This window comes from Heterocephalus glaber, unplaced genomic scaffold, assembly GCF_053883595.1.
Source record: "Heterocephalus glaber isolate CG9 unplaced genomic scaffold, H.glaber_assembly_v1.0 deba00001547, whole genome shotgun sequence".
Lineage (NCBI taxonomy): Eukaryota > Metazoa > Chordata > Mammalia > Rodentia > Bathyergidae > Heterocephalus > Heterocephalus glaber.
Genome location: NW_028258340.1, coordinates 10,903,337 through 10,922,325, shown reverse-complemented (window position 1 = coordinate 10,922,325; position 18,989 = coordinate 10,903,337). Strand labels below are relative to the sequence as shown.

The 18,989-nt window shown below is 39.6% G+C and overlaps 4 protein-coding genes across 9 annotated transcripts in view; all 4 read left to right on the top strand.

Annotated features, from left to right (window-relative positions):
- Sytl5 (synaptotagmin like 5) overlaps positions 1–18,989 on the top strand; it is a 258,603-nt gene that overhangs the window by 74,911 nt on the left and 164,703 nt on the right. The window lies entirely within an intron of this gene.
- Positions 2,341–3,900, top strand: LOC110350266 (huntingtin-interacting protein M-like). The gene has a single exon (XM_087189983.1). The coding sequence runs from the start codon at positions 3,661–3,663 to the stop codon at positions 3,877–3,879; it is 219 nt and encodes a 72-aa protein (XP_087046109.1). The 5' UTR covers positions 2,341–3,660; the 3' UTR covers positions 3,880–3,900.
- LOC110350291 (huntingtin-interacting protein M) lies at positions 7,342–7,872 on the top strand (the record flags this gene model as incomplete). Its single annotated transcript, XM_021262579.2, has 1 exon — positions 7,342–7,872. A coding segment is annotated over one exon (414 nt), but the record flags the coding sequence as incomplete, so codon positions are not given.
- Positions 13,110–13,746, top strand: H2al3 (H2A.L variant histone 3). The gene has a single exon (XM_004850078.3). The coding sequence runs from the start codon at positions 13,393–13,395 to the stop codon at positions 13,744–13,746; it is 354 nt and encodes a 117-aa protein (XP_004850135.1). The 5' UTR covers positions 13,110–13,392.

Below are 18,989 nucleotides of genomic sequence, written 5' to 3'. Positions count from 1 at the left end.
GGCTGTGAGGGTGTTTCTAGAGGAGGTTGCTGTGTGAGTCAGTGTATTGAGTGGGCAATATCCACCCTCAGTTTGGGTGGGAACCATACACTGAGCTAAGGGCCTGGAAAAACAAAAAGGAGACAACATGAATTTTTTACATTTTCTGTTCTGGAACTGGGACACTCTCCTCCTCCTGCCCTTGAACATCAGGACACCAGGCTGTCTAGCCTTGGAGCCTTGGTACTTCAGAATCTGTACCAGCAAACCTGTACCCCCCAGGTTCTCAAACCTTTGGCCTCAGACTAAGAGTTACACCATCAGCTTTCTCAATTTTGACACTTTTAGACTTGGACTGAGCCATACTCCCAACCTTCCAGGGTCTTTAGCTTGCAAATGGCTTGCCATATGTCATATTTATACTGGTTCAACTCTGGAGAACCCTGACCCCCGACCAATACATCTCTCATCTTCCAGGAAACTAGACTGCACCACTGACATGACAAAACTAGTAAGTATTTTAAGTGAGAGTATAAAAACCCAAAGTTTCACGAGGAGCAGCCCCTTTACTGCCCCACCATCACTTCCTCATTTTATTTACTCAAATAAGTAATAAAGCTAGCTTAGATTTAAGTGATGAAGACATTTGCAGTATGTCTTTATGGGAAGGACAGCAAAATCACATTTTCAATAGTGCTGGTACGCAAAGTATCTATAGAATAAAATGATTGGGGCCACTTCTGCAAACAGTCGACCATGTAGTATTAAAACCTTTTATTTTGTACCTGTGCCCTCTTAGAATCTTTCTATTTTGTCATAAGTTAATAAAAATATATAAATTATATTTGTGTTCATCTAGATTTAAGGGATGAATCCAACTGCCAAGAAGCCTATTAAAATCCAGATTCTTCATTACTTGCGTGTGGATATAAAGCCATCTAAGATCATTGTCCTTTCTTGCACTCAAGTTTTCCCAAACCAACTAGCTTTCATTTAAAATACCTCAAGTACTTCTCCAGTTTAGGGATTTGCTCATGCTATCTTTCTGGAATATTCTCTTACCATTTCTCTGATCCATTCCCTATTCTGCCACTTTTCAGGTTTAATGTCATTTTCTTAAGGATATTCCTTGATTACCCCATCTAAACCACATCCTCTCACTGTATCTTAAAGTAACTCATGTTCTAAAATGTAGATAAGTGATTCTCAATTGAAGATAATTTTCCCCCTAGGGGTCTTTTGACAATGTTTGGGGATACTGTCTGGCATCATAACTGAAGGATGTTGTTATTATTATCCAATGGACAGAGGCCAAGAATATTAGTATCCTATTATGGGACAGTCTTCCTGCCCCACATCAAAAATAACGATAGTGCTGAGGTTGATAAATTCTGCTTTAGATTATGGACAACAGTTAGGCAGTACACATTTGTTTGAATGTTTGTGTGAATCTGAAGGAAGAGACTACAATACAAGAAATGTAGCTGTGTGAGCTGGGAAAAAGCAAAGAAAGATTCTCCTCTAGAAAGAGCATAGCACTGTCAACATCTTGTTTTCAACCTAGTGAAACTGATTTTGGATTTCTGACCTCTCAAATTGTAAGAGTCTGAATATGTGTTCCCTTAAGACACCACATTTTTGGTAATTGATTAGAGCAGCCAAAGGAATCTAATATAACTTTTGGTATCTGGTAATAGGTTGCTGCTATAACAAATATCTAAATATGTAGAAATCCTTTTAGAAATGAGTAACGGATGAGGTCAGTAGAGAAAGACTGTGTCATCTTAGAGAATACCTAAGCCATTATAAACACACTATTAATAGAAATGTGAACATTAAAGGTATTGCTGGTGAAGGCTTAGAAGGAAATTTGGGACATAATTTTGGAAACAGAAGATCAGGAGGATGTCCTGCACATAGTAGTGTCCCGCCCATATGGTAGTAGTGGTCATAAGTCTTAGCTGCATTCTGCCCTATAGTTATGTGAATAATAGATTTTGTGAGCCAGGAACTGGGATATTTAGCTGAGAATATTTCCAAGCAAATTCTTAAAGGCATGACCTATTTTTCTATGTCTAGAATAAAATGCTAGAGGAAGGTCATAAATTGAGAGAATAGCTATTAAGCAAAAAGTAACTGGGGTTTGATGATATGAGAAAGTCCCCATCTATCTGTATTGTAAACAACAGAAAAATTCGGGTGTTCTCTGTTAGGAAAACATGCTGTGGAAATAAAAGCAAGGGTGATATCCTTTTCTTAGTGCTGCTGAGGGAATCAATTGATCAAAGTAATCAATCACAGAGGGGTTTTGAAGAGATGCAGGGTGTGCTTTGCAGTAGAAATAAGAAATAGAGATGGGATTTTTCCAATAGGGATCTGTGAAGGAGCCTCTTGTCTAATGATATGAATTTCCATGACTTATATGGAAGACTTCTAAGTTTTTCAGAATGTTATGTAAGCAGAAACAATGTCAGTTTAGACTGAAAGGGACAGATAGGGGATGAAATGAAAGGAGGCTGTGAGATTCTCACAATCTGATAGAGAGGGCTAATAAGACTACTCGGCTGTAAATATATATAACCATTCAAAATAAAGGAAAGAAGATGAAATGCAGACAGATTCTAGGGTCCAGGTGGCAGAGCTATGGGCCCAGGTAAAGTCACAGAATCAGTGGCATGAGAGGAAAAAGTCTCACACCATGTAAGATTATTGCCAAGCCTTGAAACCTAATGGAGTTTTGCATGGTTGGGTTCTGAAATTGCATAGATTGGAGACACATTTCTTCCTTCCAATTTCTTTCTTTTGGAATGGGAAGGTTATTCACTTTAAATGAACCAAAACACAAGACAAAAGGCAGAAATACAAGAGTAGTAAAGAGGAAAGTTAAAATGGGAATGAAGGAGCAACATCTTTTAGTGCACCGATATCACCTAGAAGAGCCAAGAATGACATAACTGGGTTTAAATTGAGCATAAGGTACACTTTCTATAAAAAATGTTTACTAGGTTCTGACAGGGGAATCCATTGAGTATATAATTCTTGCTTCCAAATTGGTTAAAAATGTTTTTCAAACAAGGGAACATAATGACACTCATGCAGATATAAAATCAAAATGGGCTACAAGATAAAGATGTTGTAATTGATTAAAATGAGTATCCAGAGTGGACACAAGAATACTAACCAGACATATGTCAGTGTGCGAATTCAGGCATCACTGGATTTAATACAATGCAAGGAAGAGGACAGCCACACCTCTACTGGAAAAATACGTATCATATGCTTATCAGTGGCTTACAGCTAACAAACATTCATAAAAGACAAAAAGAGAATACATGGCTAGAATCAGATAACCTGGAGAGATATCCTAAAGAAAGGGCAAAGTTATCCACTGAAACACATTTCCACAAGATAAAGTCAAATACAGTGTTAGAGTTCCCTCAAAGCCATGTCTGGTGATTAAGCAAGTAGGTTTGTGTGACAAGCACTGCAAAGCTGAAGTCCTAGCAAAGCCCAGTGGACACAAATAATATTTCAATGTCAAGGTTGTGACAAAAACAGCTTCTGACCAATGAGGGGTAAGAACTGAGGTACAATAGGCAGGTGTGACTTCTTATGGCTTTAGAGACCTGCTACACCTGGTGAACGAGGTAGACCTGACCAGAGAGCAAACTAGCAACCATCATGTCTGAAAAAAAGAGCCAAGAGTGTTCCTATAAAGACAACAATCAACAGGAAAACCCTGATTCCAGACCTGAGCTGCAGTTATCTGTGAGCTATGTGTATCACTTTCTGAAAGAAAAACAATACACACCATGCTCAGGTTCCACAACAACAGATTTCCTCCTTGCCACACTTGCCTCTCCTACAGACTACATCTTGCAGCTAGCTGGTATGCTCTGAGGCCAACAACAACACTGGGATGCCCACAAACCCACAAGATAGAGAGAGGGAGAAGTGAACAACAATTGTGAGCATCCTGGTATCATCCAGGATGTGTCCTTGTCTTTGTTGGATGAAATGCCTGGACTCAGGAAGAATGGCTAAAAACTGAATCAAAGAGAATAGTGTGGAGTCTCAGAGGCTTAGCCAGAGCCATACTGTTTCATGGAAGAGGAGGCCTCACTGTTGTCACTAACAGATGCTATTAAATGCTTTACATCTATGACAATGGTTTTGACTTTGTTTGAGGCACTGTGAATCGGAGGTGTCTGGGGGCATCCAGGAGCTCTGTCATACAGAGGGTTGATGCCAGTGGGGGGAGGGGGGGTGTAATCAATGGTCAGTGTGGGGCCTTTGAATCAGTAATTACAAAGGAGTAATTTTAATGGGAAAGGTGTGGGATGTGGCCTCAGGGGAGGAGCTGCTTAGGACAGAGAGCTCAGAGGACATACCTAGGGACTCTAAGCAAAGAAGGCCCTGAGAGGCCAAGAAATTGGCTGGGTGCCTCCTAGGTATGTTGGATTCTCAGCATGTTACTGGCACCTACTGAGGAACTGAAAACCATCACTTAGGTAGGGAAGGCATTATTCATGGTTGGGAATGACTAAAGTCAGAAAGTCATGCCAGTGAATGTGGGAGGTAAAGGTGGAACATTGTTGGCAAGAATTGAATGAGAGTACTATTCTGCCATAAAGAAAGATAAGCTTGAGACATTTCTGGCTAACTGGATGCACTTTGAGACTATACTCTTAAGTGAAATAAATTGGACACGTGGTTAAATACTGCATTGTTTCTCTGGTGTTAGAAACCGAAAGTATAAATAAGGACCAAAATGAATAGTAGATATTAGGAAATGGGAAGAAAGTGTTCAAATGAGAAGGGAAACAGGGAGGGGGGAGGAAAGAAGGGACAAAAAAAGAGAAAAGAAGGAAAAATGCTTTTGTAAATAAGGAGGGGAGGAGTGGTTGAGGGGAGGTGAATGGAGAAAAAAGAAGAAGCAAGATATATCATGTACAGGTACAAATTCCCTATGATAAATATGATGATTATGTATATCTAAAATGTACCAATAAAATAAAAAATTTTAAAAAAAGAGTTGAGTGGGACAGGAGGATTTACATTAAAACTGAGCAGTGATGGGGAAACAGGAAAGAAAAGTACAAAAGAGGAATTATGCTCATGTTAATCTCTTTTGTTATTTATCTATACACTACCTCGTTGTAAAAGATGTGTTACCCATGGAGTATTTGCATGCATAGTGAATATAATTTTCTGTCCTCTGTTGTGGACACTGTTAAATTACAATCAGAAATGAGGTGACTTAAGACAGGCAATGCAAGCAGTACTTAGTGCCTATTAATTATGAAATAACAAGTGTATTTATAAATGTATTTTCTTTAAAAGACAATCATCAATGTCACATTTGAATATCATCATTTATTGACCAGATATTTGAAATAACAATGAAGAAATACCAGTGCCTGAATATGTCCTTTAAGAGGATTAACAAGAGCATGTGTAATTCTGTCCCAAATGATGAACTCAAAGTACATGCATTTTCTGCAAACATGCTGCTGTACGGTTCTAAAGGAGAAATAGGATTCACATCAAGTGTTGCAGGAATTGGCCCTTTGCCTCTGAGGGTCCACATTTGAGGAGTTCCTTGTCCATTGGGTCCACCATCTGTTGCCTGTTGTCCTTTCAACAGTAGGCTGTCCACTCGGCTTCCACAACAGAAGCAGAGGACCCGAATTTCAGATTCCAGTGCACCACTGTATGGCCATGTGATCTTGGACATTCTTCTGCTCCAGCTGAGCACTAACCAATTTTTCCTCATGTGTAAGGTGAGGGATGAGAGGCCGTCCATCTGGGAGTTTTCCCAACTATAAGTGCACGTGTATCTGTAAACCTGCCACTTCACCCATCTTATAGTACAGAGCAGGCTTTAGTAGCAAGCTGTGTCTGTCCCCTTCCCTAACTCATGTGCTCAGACATGCTTATCCACAGTGCAGCAAGGGCATAGTACCCAGGAAACTGCTGGGTTCTGGATCACTGGCTGTGACGACCACCACATGTTGCCTCTTGAGAAAAAAAAGTAGAGTGCCATGCAGAGGAGGGAGGCAGGAGGAGATGGACGCACCAGGCAGGTCTCACTATATGCCAATTAGAACAGAACTCCATTAATTTTAGTAATCTTATAATCAATCAATACTCTCCAGAATAGGACAACTTTATATTCAGAATAAAAAGTGAAAATATTTTGGAATTCCAGAAACATATGTGCAGAGAAATATACTTTATAGCTTCACCTCTGCAATTCAATAATGGATCAACTGCAAACAGAAAAGAGTAAAATCTCCTGGTCTATATATAGGAAAGCTGTTCTAGTCCCAATGTGTATGAAATTCTTAATTGATTTGGTGAAAAAAGAAATAGAAAAATAAAAAGACCAATAAACTAGATTTTTCTCTTTTCTTCCACCCAACAGGGTCTGGATTTTTATTTATCATTTGTAGAAATATCCACCTTGTTAGATCCTGAATCCAGATTCCTAACCATTTGGCCAATAATGAGAACAATAGGTTGGGAGTACGGCAATAAAAACAAAACAAATATAAAACTCACAGAGTGGAAAAATGAATTATAAAATAAACACTGAAATTACACCCAGAATAAACAGAATCAGTAAATTCCTAGGTGTGCTTTGAATAGACCTAGGAGAGCCAGGAAAAGACAAGCTTGGACTTTAACTGAGCATGAGGGATACACCTGTGTTATGAATGTTAATAGGTGAATCAATTGAGATTATAAATGTGGCCTCCAAGACAGTTGTATGATATTTTCAAACAGTAAAATCATGATATTCACCCAGACGGTAAATGAAAATATTTTGCAAGAATTTGTTTAACTTACAAGGGAATTAACAGATATTATAGGCAGCTTAAAGGAGCAACCAAAGAGCAGACATGGAAGTATTTATCATAAATATTTAATTTTAAAAATAGAAGCAAAATTGTTTTCATTACACCATGACCAGGGAGAAAAATATATACCCAGTGGACAGAGGATTCACCATGTCTATCAGTGCTCAATAATTTAAAAGGAATGCAAAAGAGCTCAAAGAAGATGGAAGGATGGTATCAGGGAACCTTAAGTGCTGTGCTAAAGACTAGGCAATGTTTTCATTGAAACACACTTTTTACTAGAATGTTCAAATCCAGTACAAAGTAGAAAGAGTTGCCTCAAAAATGTATTCAGTTACTAGGACAACCAGGTTCACATCATGGACATTTCAAGGCTGAGGCCTGATCAGATCCCAGTGGACACCAATGACATCACAAAGTCCAGGTGGTCACAAAGGCAGCTCCTGACCAATGAAGGATAAGAGTTGGGGTTACATTTTGCAGGTCTGGATGCTGATGGCTTCAGAGACCTAGTATAGCCAGTGGAGCAGGAAGACTAGACCAGAGCCCCAAACTAGCAACCATCATGTGTGAACAAAAGAGCCAATATGGTTCCTATAAAGACAACAATCAACAGGAAGACCCTGCTTCCAGACCTGAGCAGCAGTTACCTGTGAGTGACATCTACTGCATTCTGCATGAAGAATATAACCCATACTTCTCATCCACCTCAGACCTTCTTCTTGCCATGCTAGAATCCCTCACTGACTATATCTTGACGCTGGTAGGCTCTGAGGGCAACAATGTCGGGATGCCCACCAACCCACAAGATGGAGAGAGAGAAATGGACAACAACCATGAGCATCCTCCTATCATCCCAGATGTGTCCTTCTCTTTCTCAGATGAGATGCCTGGGTCCAGGAAGAAAGGTTGAAAATTGATTCACAGAGCATAGTGGGAAGCCTCAGAGGCTTAGCTAGAGCCACGATGTCTCAGTGAAAAAGAGGCCCCACTGTTGTCATCAACAATGCTAATAAAGGCTTTAAGTCCATGGCAATGGTTTTGACTTTGTTTCTGTCATTTTGAGTGGGAGGTGTCTGAGGTGCCTAGAGGAGCGCTGCCATACAGAGGATCGATGGGTGGGCTGGGTGCATGGGTAGGAGGGAAGCTGTGGGAAGTGGGAGGCCTCTGAATCTGTGATTTCAGGGAAGTAGTTGCAGTGGAGATGGTGTTTCAGAGGAGGAGATGGTTGGAGTAGAAAGCAGAGGAGACGTGCTTAGTGGTCCTGAATGAAGAAGGCCCTGGGAGGCTAGGAAGTTGACTTGGACCTCCTAGGCATGTTGGATTCTCAGAATGATACTGGCAATGGGGGAGGAGCTGAAGGCCATCAATGAAGTGGAAAAGGCTATATTCATGGTAGGGAAAGTAGACAAGGTGTGAAGTCAGAGCTTATGGCAATAGATGTGGGGGAGGGGTGGCAAAGGTGGGACAATGTTTGTAAGAACTGAATTGTATAGGAGCATTTCCATGAAGACTGAAGAATGATGTGGAAACCAAAAGGAAAAGTACAAATCAGAAATTATGCTCCAGTTGAATTATTTTATTATTTATCTATACACTGCCACATTCAAAAAGATGAATTGACCTAGGGAGTATTTGCTAACATAGTGAATGTAATTTTCTTTTCTTTTTTTTATTCCATTAAGTATATTGGTACACTTTAGGTATACATTACGATCACATTCATCATTGGGAATTTGTACCTGTACATCAAGTCTCTTGTTTTTTCCCCATTCCCCTTCCTTCCTTTCCACCCCTCCACCACTCCCTATTTGCAAAAACTTTTTTCCCATTTTTACCTTCTCTTCTCATATTTTTCCCTCCCTTCTTTCCTTTCCCCTGCCCCCTTCCCTAGCTCCCCTTCCCTTTTGGACCTTTTCTTCTTATTTTACATTATTTATTATACATTTTGGTACTTATTTACTCTTGCAGCTTCTCACACCAGAGAAACTATTAGGTATTTGCACAATGTGTGTCCTATTTATTAAGAATATGGCCTCAATGTGCATCCATTTAGCTATAAATACCTCTAGCTGATCATTCTTTATGGCTGAGTAGTACTCCATTTTATTAAAACACACACACACACACACACACACGCACACATCTTCTTTATCCAGTCTCCAGTTGATGGGCTTTTGGGCTGTTTCCAAGATTTAGCTATTACAAACTATGCCACTATAAACATGGATGCACATATATCGCTGTGGTATGATGCTTTTAATTCTTTCAGGAACATACCTAGCAGGGGAATAGCAGGGTCAAATGGGACCTCTAATCCTAGTTTTTTGAGGAATCTCCACACTGATTTCCACAGTGGTTGCACCAGTCTACACTCCCACCAACAGTTGGAGAAGGGCTCCTTTCCCCACACAGCCCCACCAGCATTTATTATTGGTTGGTTTCTTTCTCTTTTTTTGTCTGCCTCCCTTTATTACAGATTTGTACAGTACATCCCTATGAAGCTTCTATTGTGAATGGCAGTTTGGCCTAGAAAGTGCCATACAGTTCTGCTGCAAAGAAAGGGCTTGGAGAGCTGTCAGCTTTGTCCTAAGAGGCACTTTAGGTTAGATGCCAAATACACTTTTTAGAATGGTTCTGCAGTTTGAACTGAAGTTTTCACTCCAACATTTTCCCTGGTGACTTCTCTTCCATAGAACTCAATGGAAGGGGATGATATAAAGCACACTTACTTCTCAGAGAAAGCAGATAGAACTGCCCTAGTGTGGCAATCAGCTCCACTCCAGGAATGAAGTAAAACAGTAGTCCCTTAAGTGTCTGCCTCCCTACATTACAGATTTGTACAGCACATCTCTATGAGGCTTCTAATGTGAATGCCAGTTTGGTCTAGAAAGTGTCATCCAGTTCTTTTTTTTCCATTTAAGAATTTTATTGGTACATTTTAGGTATACAATATAATGACATTCATCATTGGAGATTTGTACCTTTACATAATATATCTTGATTCCTATTTTTCCCCATTCCCCTGCCCTCCCTACAACCCCTCCACCCCTCCCTATTTACAAAGACTTTGTTTCCATTTTTTCATTTCCTCATATTGATTCCATTCCCCTCCTTCCTTTCCCCTACCCCTCCCACTTCCCCTTTACACCATTTCTTCCTATTTCACATTATCTATTATACATTTTGATCCTTATTTACACTTTCAGTTTTCTTGATAGCAGCCATTCTTTCTGGAGTGAGATTGAATTTCAGTGTTGTTTTCATCTGCATCTCTCAAATGACCAGTGATGTTGAACATTTTTTCATATGTTTATTTGCTATTTCTACTTCTTTGTCTGAGAAATGTCTGTTCATTTCAGATGCCCATTTTTGGATTGGGTTTTTTTAATTTGGGAAGTCTGATTTTTTTTAAGTTCTTTATATATTCTAGACAGTAGTCCTTTGTCTGAGGAACAGCTGGTGAAAATTTTTCCCCACATGATCTCTTCACTCTGTTGGTGGTTTCTCTTGCTGTGCAAAAGCATTTTTTTGTTTTGTTTTGTTCTGTTTTTTTGGTACTGGGCATCGAACTCAAGACCTTGTGCTTGCAAGGCAGGTGCGGTGCAACTGAGCTAAATCCCTGGCCCTGCAAAACCTTTTTAATAAGATGAGATTCCAGTTGTTGATTTTTTGTGCTAGTTCATGTATGACTGAGGTTTTGTTCATGAAATCTTTTCCTACGCCAATGTCTTCAAGAGTTCTACCTAACCACTCTTCCAGCAGGTTTAGTGTTTCTGTTTTAATGTTTAGATCTTGATCCATTTTGATTTTAGTTTAGTGCATGGTGAGTGATATGAGTCTAGTTTTGATCTTTGGCAAATTGAAACTCAGTTTTTCCAGCACCATTTATTAAAGAGACTATCTTTCCTCCAGTGAGCATGGTTGGCTCCTTTGTCAAAGATGAGGTGGCTGAGTATGTCTGGAGTTGTTTCTGCATCTTCTGATCTGTTCCACTGGTCCTCAGGTCTGTTCCTTTTCCAGTACCATGCTGTTTTTTTCACAGTGGCTTTGTAGTACAGTTTCAAATTGGGTATTGTGACACCCCCTGCCTTGTCTTTGTTACCTACAGCTACTTTTGCTATTCTAGGTCTCCTCTTGTTCCAAATGAATTTTTGGATTGTTTTCTCAAGGTCTGTGAACTATGCTGTTGGAATTTCAATTGGGATTTCATTGAATCTATATAGCAGCTTTGGAAGTATGGCCATTTTCACTGTATTGGTTCTTCCTACCTAGGAATAAAGGATGTCTTTCTACTTTCTGATATCCTCTTCGGTGAATGTAATTTCCTATCCTCTGTTGTGGACAATACTAAATTAAAATAATTTCTAGAAAGTATCAGCTGACCAGTGACAGGTAATGATGGTAATGACCAAAGCAGTACTTAATGGGTATTAATTATTAATGAACAAGTGTACTTATAACTGCATTTTCTTTAAAACAAAGTCATCAATCTTACATTGGAATATCATCATTTATTGACTAGATACAATATTTGAAAGAATAGTGATGAAATATCAGTGCCTGAATACTTCCTTTGAGAGGTTTAACTAGAACATGCATAATTATGTCCCAAATGATGAATTTAATGTATAAGCAATTTTTATAAACATACTCCTGTGCAGTTTTAAATAAGAAATATGATTCATGTCAAGTGCTGCAGCAGCCTTCCCCTGCCCCCGAGGGTGTCCATATGAGGTGTTCACTATCCATCAGGTTCTCTAGAGCCACCCTCTATTGCCTGTTGTCCATTCACACAAGGCTACTCAGAGACTTCCAAGTCAGCTTCCACAACAGAAGCAGAGGACCTGAGTTTCAGATTCCAGTGCACCACTGTATGGCCATGTGATCTTGGACATTCTTCTGCTCCGTCTGAGCACTAACTAGTTTTTCCTCATGTGTAAGATGAGGGATGAGAGGCCCTCTGTCTGGGAGTTTTCCCAACTGTAAGTGCAAGTGTACCTGTAAACATGCCAATTCACCTATTTTGTGGCACAGAGCAGCCTTTAGTAACAAGCTGTGTCTGTTCTCTCCCCTAACTCATGTGCTCAGACATGCTTACCAACCATGCAGTGGGGCCTGGTACCCAGGAAATTGCTGAGTTTTGAGAACACTGGCTGTGACAACCACCATGTGTCACCTCTTGGAGAAAAACAGCGGAGCGCCATGCAGAGGAGGAAAGCAGGAGGAGATGGCTGCATCAGGCAGGTCTCACTATATATGCCAATTAGAACAGAACTCCATTAATTTCAGTAATCTTATAATCTACCAATACTCTTCAGAGGTAGGAAAACTTTACATACAGTATCCCAGTGGAAATATTTCTGAATTACAGACACATAGGTACAGAAAAATTCAATCATGAGTAAGGTGCAAACAGAAACTGAAAAGCGTAAAAGCTCCTGTTCTGTATATCAGAAAACTGTTTTCTTCCCAGCAGGTAGGAAATTCCTAACAGAGTTTTTCAAAATAAATGAATAGAAAAATAAAAAGACTGGAAAATGAGATTATTTCTTATGTTTCATCCAGCAGAGAATAGATTTTTATTAATCATTTATAGAAATCTCCCAATGGTCAGATCCTGAAACTAGATTCTCAACCATGTTGTCAATATTAGAGTAACTGGTTGGCAGGAAGGCAATAAATAGAAAACAAATATAAAATTAGTTAGGTGAAAAATTGAATTATAAAATTAAACACTGAGATAATACTCAGAAAAAATAGAATCAGTAAAGTGCAACTGTGCTTTGAATACACCTAGAAGAGTCAGGAAAACACAGTTTTGGACTTCAACTGAGTATGAGGGACACATCTCTTATGAATGTTTATAAGTAAGTCCACTGAGTATATGCTTGTGGCCTGTGAAACAGTCATATGCTATTTTCAAACAGTAAAGTCATGATATTCACTCAAATATGAAATGGAATTATTCTGAAAGAATCTGTTTAACTTATGAGAGAAGTGAAAGATATTATAAACACTTGACAGAAGAATCCAAAGAGCAGACATAGAAATATTTATCATGAATATTTAAGTAACTTTATAAATGGAAGCAAAATTCCTTTTATTACACCATGATCAGGGAGAAAAATGGACCTCTACCAGACAAGGGATTCTGCATTTCTTTCTGTGACCAGTGGTTTACAAAGGAATGATGCAGGCTTGAATCAGAGAACCTGAGTCTGTGTGCTAACAATGCAATATTTTCATTGAAACAGAACTGTTTGCTAGAATGTTAAAGTCTAGAAGAAAGGTAAGAGCTTCCTCACAAAAATGTATCCAATTACTAGGGTGACCAGGTTCCTATATGGACATTCATAGACAGAGGCCTAACCAGAGCCCAGTGGACACCAATAATATCGCAAAGCCCAGGCTGTCACAAAGGCAGCTCCTGACCAGTGAGAAGCACAGAGAGACAACCAGGTGGCCACAAGCACTGCTGTTTTGAGAGGCTCAGGCTGGGACAACTGAAATCAAGCTAGGACAACTGAAGCCAAACACAGCAAGCATCATGGCTGGGAAGAAAAGAAGGCAGAACTCCTCTAAACCTAGGAAGCAGGCAGTGTCCCGGTCCACAAGAGCAGAGCTGCAGTTTCCCGTCAGCCGTGTGGAGCGTTGCCTGAGAGAGGGTGGCTATGCCCATCGCCTGGGCTCATCCACACCAGTGTTCCTTGCTGGGGTTCTCAAGTACTTGAGAGCCAACATCCTGGACCTGGCTGGCAAGGAGGCCCAGGGCAAGCGCAAGAAGTGCATCGCCCCACAGCACCTGGAGACAGCGATGGAGAACAACCAGCATCTCCGTCCCCTTTTCCAGGATGGCCCTAAGTCTCTGCTTGATGAGACGTCCCAACCCAAGAAGAAGTGATGAGGCCTGGGTTCCAGAGCATGGCAAGACCTTATCCACCTCCTCATCCAGCCCTCAAAACACCCATAGATGAGGGAGCCCTTGCTCCCAGCCTTGCCAATAAAGTGATTAAACCAATGCCAGTTGTTTGTTCTGACTCTTTTCAGTTTCTGTCATTTTGAGTTAGAGGTGTTGATGGGCATCCAGCAGGAGCTGCCCATTCAAGGTTGGAAGGGTGGAACCTATTGTCAGCATGGGGCTTTTGAATCAATGATTTTTAGGGGAGGAGTTTCAGTGGGATCGGTGTGGCCAGTGGCCTCAGGGATGGAGCTGGCTAGAGTAGAAGGCTGAGAAGACATTCTGAGGGGCCCTGAGGAAAGAAGACCCAGGAAGTAGGCTGGCAGCCTTCCAGGAATATTGAATTCCCAACATGATGCTGGCAACCGGGCAAATCTGCAGACCATCACTTAAGTGGGGAAGGTTTTTTTCATGGCAAAAAAGGTCTGAAATCCGAACGCTACAGCAATATATTTGTCAGGCAATAGGATACTATACTGTTGCCATCAACTACTGGGAAAGGAGTATTTAAATGAAAATTTAGCAGTCATCTAGAAAATAAAAATAAATGTACAAAAAAAATTTAAAAAAATAAATGTACATAATCAGAATTATGGTCATGATGATTTAATTGATTGTTCATTTATAGTTTTGTACTCTCATATAAAAGTTGAACCTAAACAGAGATTGATGGCTAGTGCTGGGATATTTTATGTGTAATATTTCCTCTGTTTTCTTATGGACATAGCTACATTCAAAATAATATTACATAAGCACTAATATCTGGTCTAAGAAATACAATTAGTTGTTAATGGTTACTGAATATTACTGGGCTTATTATTGCATTTCATTGTAAACACAATTATCAACCTCATTCCCAAAAGAAATACATAACTTGCTTGTGATCAGGTATGTCATAGAGCAAGATAGATACATCAGGGCTGAGTATATGTTTGGAGAGGCATACATATACTCTTTAAATCCTATCTCAAATTACTTAAAGCTCACGCAGTTCTTATAAACATACTCATGCACTATTTTAAATTAGAAATTGGATTCTCATGAAGCCTTGAAGCAATCTTTCCCTTTCTTCTGAGGGTCTACATTTGAGGTTTTCGCTGTCCATCAGGTCTTCAAAGCCACCCTCTGCTGCCTGGTGGCCTTTCACACAGAGCTACTCAGAGGTTGCCCTATTGGCTTCCACAACAGAACCAGAGGACCTGGGTTTCCAACCATAGTGCATCAGGGGACCTGGATTTCCAACCACGGTGCAAAATGAAGTATAAGACTCTTTTATCTGAGAGTTTTGCTAAATATAAATCCATGTGTGTCTGCAAACTGCCACTTCACCCAACATGTGCCACAAAGTAGTCCTTAATAAGTATCTATATTTTCCACCTACTCTAACCAACATGTTCAGGTATGTTTCCCCATGCTGCAGCTGGATCTGATGCTCAGGTGATTGCTAAATGTTGGGGCCTGACTGTAATACCTGCCTTGTATGGCTCATAAATGAGACAGAAGAGGGAGAGATGCAACAGAAGAGGGAGAGATGAGGTAATGGACACACCAGACAGGCCACATTCTGCTTCCCTCTTTGTTCCTTCTAAGCGGTGATTCACCCTGTCTCTGCCTGTGTGGAAGTAGAACAACCTTGCGTAGCCTTTGGCTAACTAAGAAGTATCCCAAGAAGGACAGAAATAGCTTCAGTGTTGTGCTTAGGACTTTTTGAAGCCTTTGCTTGTAGAAACCCAATGTATTAGTCACCTTTCTCACCAACAAATTTAAGTACATGCCTATGGTTGGTTGGATCCAAAGCAGAAACATCATGGCATAAAGTTGTAACAGAGCAAAGATCCTTAGTAAATGGTGGCTGTACCAGCAAAGAAGGGGCAAGGAATGAGATATAGTATCAAAGTCATGCCTCCATGACCCACTAAGGCATACCCAGATGTGTATGCTGCCAATCTCCTGAGAAGCTACCAAGCCAATCAAGTTGACATAATTGTCTATTTATTTATTTATTGAGTTTATTGGTACATTTTAGGTATACCTTATGATCACATTCATCATTGAGATTTTGTACCTGTACATGGCATATCTTGGTTCTTATTTTTTTCCCATTCCCCTGCCCTTCTTTCAACCCCTCCACTCCTCCCTATATACATAAGCTTTGTTTCCATTTTTTCCTTCTTTTCTTCAATTAGTTTTCTTTCCCTGCTTTCTTTTCCCCTGCCTCCCTCCTTAGTTCCCCTTCTGCTTTGAATATTTTCTTCTTATTTCACAATGTCTATTAAACATTGTGGTCCTCATTTACACTTTAGTTTCTCACACAGAGAAACAACTTGATATTTACTCATGTGTGTCCTATTTATTTCACTTAAGAGTATGGCCTCAAAGTGCACCCATTAAGCTATAAATGTCTCAAGTTTATCTTTTTTTATAGCTGAGTAGTATTCCATTTTATAAAAAAAACACACATCTTCTTTATCCAGTCACCAATTGGTGGGCTTTTGGGCTGTTTCCAAGATTTAGCTATGACAAACTGTGCCACTATAAACATGGATGCACATATATCGCTCTGGTATGATGCTTCTAATTCTCTCAGGAAAATACCTAGCAGGGAAAAGCAGGATCAAATGGGATCTTTAATACTAGTTTTTGAGGAATCTCCACACTGAATTCCACAGTGGTTGCACCAGTCTACACTCGCACCAACAGTGGAGAAGGGTTCCTTTTTCCCCACAACCCAGCCACCATTTGTTATTGGTTGGTTTCTTGATAGCAGCCATTCTTTCTGGAGTGAGATGGAATCTTAGTGTTGTTTTCATCTGCATCTCTCGAATGACCAGTGATGTTGAATATTTTTTTCGTACATTAATCTGCTGTTTCTACTTCTTCATCTGAGAAATATCTGTTCATTTCAGATGCCCATTTTTTGATTGGGTCTTTAAATTTGGGAGGTCTGATTTTTAAAATTCTTTATATATTATAGATAGTAGACCTTTGTCTCAGGAACAGCTGGTAATAATTTTTTGCCACATTGTGGGTTGTCTCTTCACTCTGCTGGTGGTTTCTTTTCCTGTGCAGAAGTTTTTAAATAAGATGAGATTCCAGTTGTTGATTCTTTGTGCTAGATACAAGATCAACACTCAAAAATCAATAGCCTATTTGTACATGAGTAACAGACTCACTGAGAGAGAAATTGGGGAAATAATTCCTTTTACAATAGCATCCCAAAAGGTATTTCCAAAGATTTAGAGAAGGAGTTTTCAGGCAGCACTCTCAAGAGCAAAGTGGAGGGTTAAGTGTGATCTGGCTGGTAGACAAAAAATGCAAAAATGCCATGGGGACATGGGACAAAGTAAGAACTAGAGATCAACCTTTTTTATTTTTTTGACTCAAGTAAAGAAAAGCAGTAAGGCCTTAGGTGCATGGCAACAAGAATTTTGGAGAGAAGGTGAGCCTGTCCCAGCACCCAGAAAGAAGCTCCCCCGCCACCATCCCATGCTCCTAGGGCAGAGAAGGTGAGCCAAGCAGGCGCTAGAAACACCCCTCCCATGGAAATGAGAAGACACGTAAACAAGTCTCAAATCAGACTTCCGGATCACCTACAGCAACCCCAAAGGGAAATGAGATGGAACAATCTGATACTCAATCACCTGGACTCTCTGAACTGGCAAACATAAAAGAGGATCTGGGAAAAACGATATCAGAAAGAATTACTCAGATAACAGCAAAGATTGTGCACATGGTGCAAGACATGATTAATAAATCTAGAGAGGACACAGATACAAAAACAGAGGATCTGAGGAACATGATGGAATCCCAACATAGGAAACAAATGGAATCCATAAAACAGATGCAAACAGATTTCCAGGAGATTAAAACTCCACCGAAAGTCTGCGCAGCAAAATGAACCAATGTGAGGATAGACTTTCAGCTATAGAAGATAAGATTGCAATTAGAGACCAGGAAAAGAAAAAATTGCTCTAAAATTGTAAGGCAACATGAGAAATCAATCCAGCAGCTGCTAGACAATGCAAAGAAGAATAACATAAGACTGATTGGAGTCAATGAAGAAACAGGAGAGAGTGCAGATGACATAAAAAATCTGTTCACAGAAGTGATGGCAGAAAACTTCCCAAGGAGGGGAAAAGAACTTGACATAGAGATAAGTGAGGCATATAGGACTCCAGCTAGCCTTGATTAAAAAAAATCTACAAATAGACATATAATAGTTAGGATACCAGAAATCCAACAGAAGAACAAAATTCTACAAGCAGTGAGAGAAAAGAAACAAATCACATACAAAGGGAAGCCCATCAGAATCACAGCAGACTTCTCAATGCAAACCCTCAAGGCAAGAAGAGCTTGGAGTGATGGATTTCAAGCCCTAAAGGAAAACAGCCTCCAACCCAGATTGATGTACCCTGCAAAACTATCTTTCAAAATTGATGGAGAAATAAGATACTTTCATGATAAAGAGCACCTCAGGAACTTCATGAATACCAAACCAGCACTCCAAAAATTTTAGACAATACCCTAGGAAAAGACAATGAGGATCACAACCCCAGGAAGTCCAGCAGAATGACTCCATTGGTCTTGACAAATTAAACACAAAGGGAGAGAATCCAGCAAAAAGAAAAAGTCATGACAAGGCTTTTAAAACTTTTAACTTCATCGCCCTAATGAGTGTATAATTCAATCTTGTTATTGTACTAATTAGTATTTTTCTGATTCTAGAGTTGCACACCTTTCCTTGTGCTGTACTGGCTATTTATCATCTTCTTATGTCTACTTTTTAATTGGGTTGTCTATTAATGAGCTGTAAGAGTTCTTTACATATTCTGGTCATAGGTTATATGCATTGTAAATATGGTTTGTTTAAGGACTACTTTTCATTTTAATGATGTCATCTAAAATTCTAAATTTTGATGGAATCACATTTATCAATTTTTTTCTTTTATACATCATGTTTTTTGTATCTTAGGTAGTTCTTGCCTACCCAAAATTCATAAACCTTTTCCCTTATAATTTCTTCTTAAAGCTTTATACTTTTAGGCTTTCTTATTTAGGTTCATAGATCCTTTCAAGTTATTTTCAAGTATGGAAATAAAGGGTTGAGGTTAATTCTTTATATACCGATACCAGGTGTTCTAGTTCCATTTGCTGAAAACACTATCTCTTCTTCGGCTCTTGCATTG

What these genes read in the sequence shown, in the direction of transcription:
- LOC110350266 (XM_087189983.1), top strand. Translation starts at nt 3,661, where the DNA reads ATGTCTGAAAAAAAGAGCCAAGAGTGTTCCTATAAAGACAACAATCAA.
- H2al3 (XM_004850078.3), top strand. Translation starts at nt 13,393, where the DNA reads ATGGCTGGGAAGAAAAGAAGGCAGAACTCCTCTAAACCTAGGAAGCAG.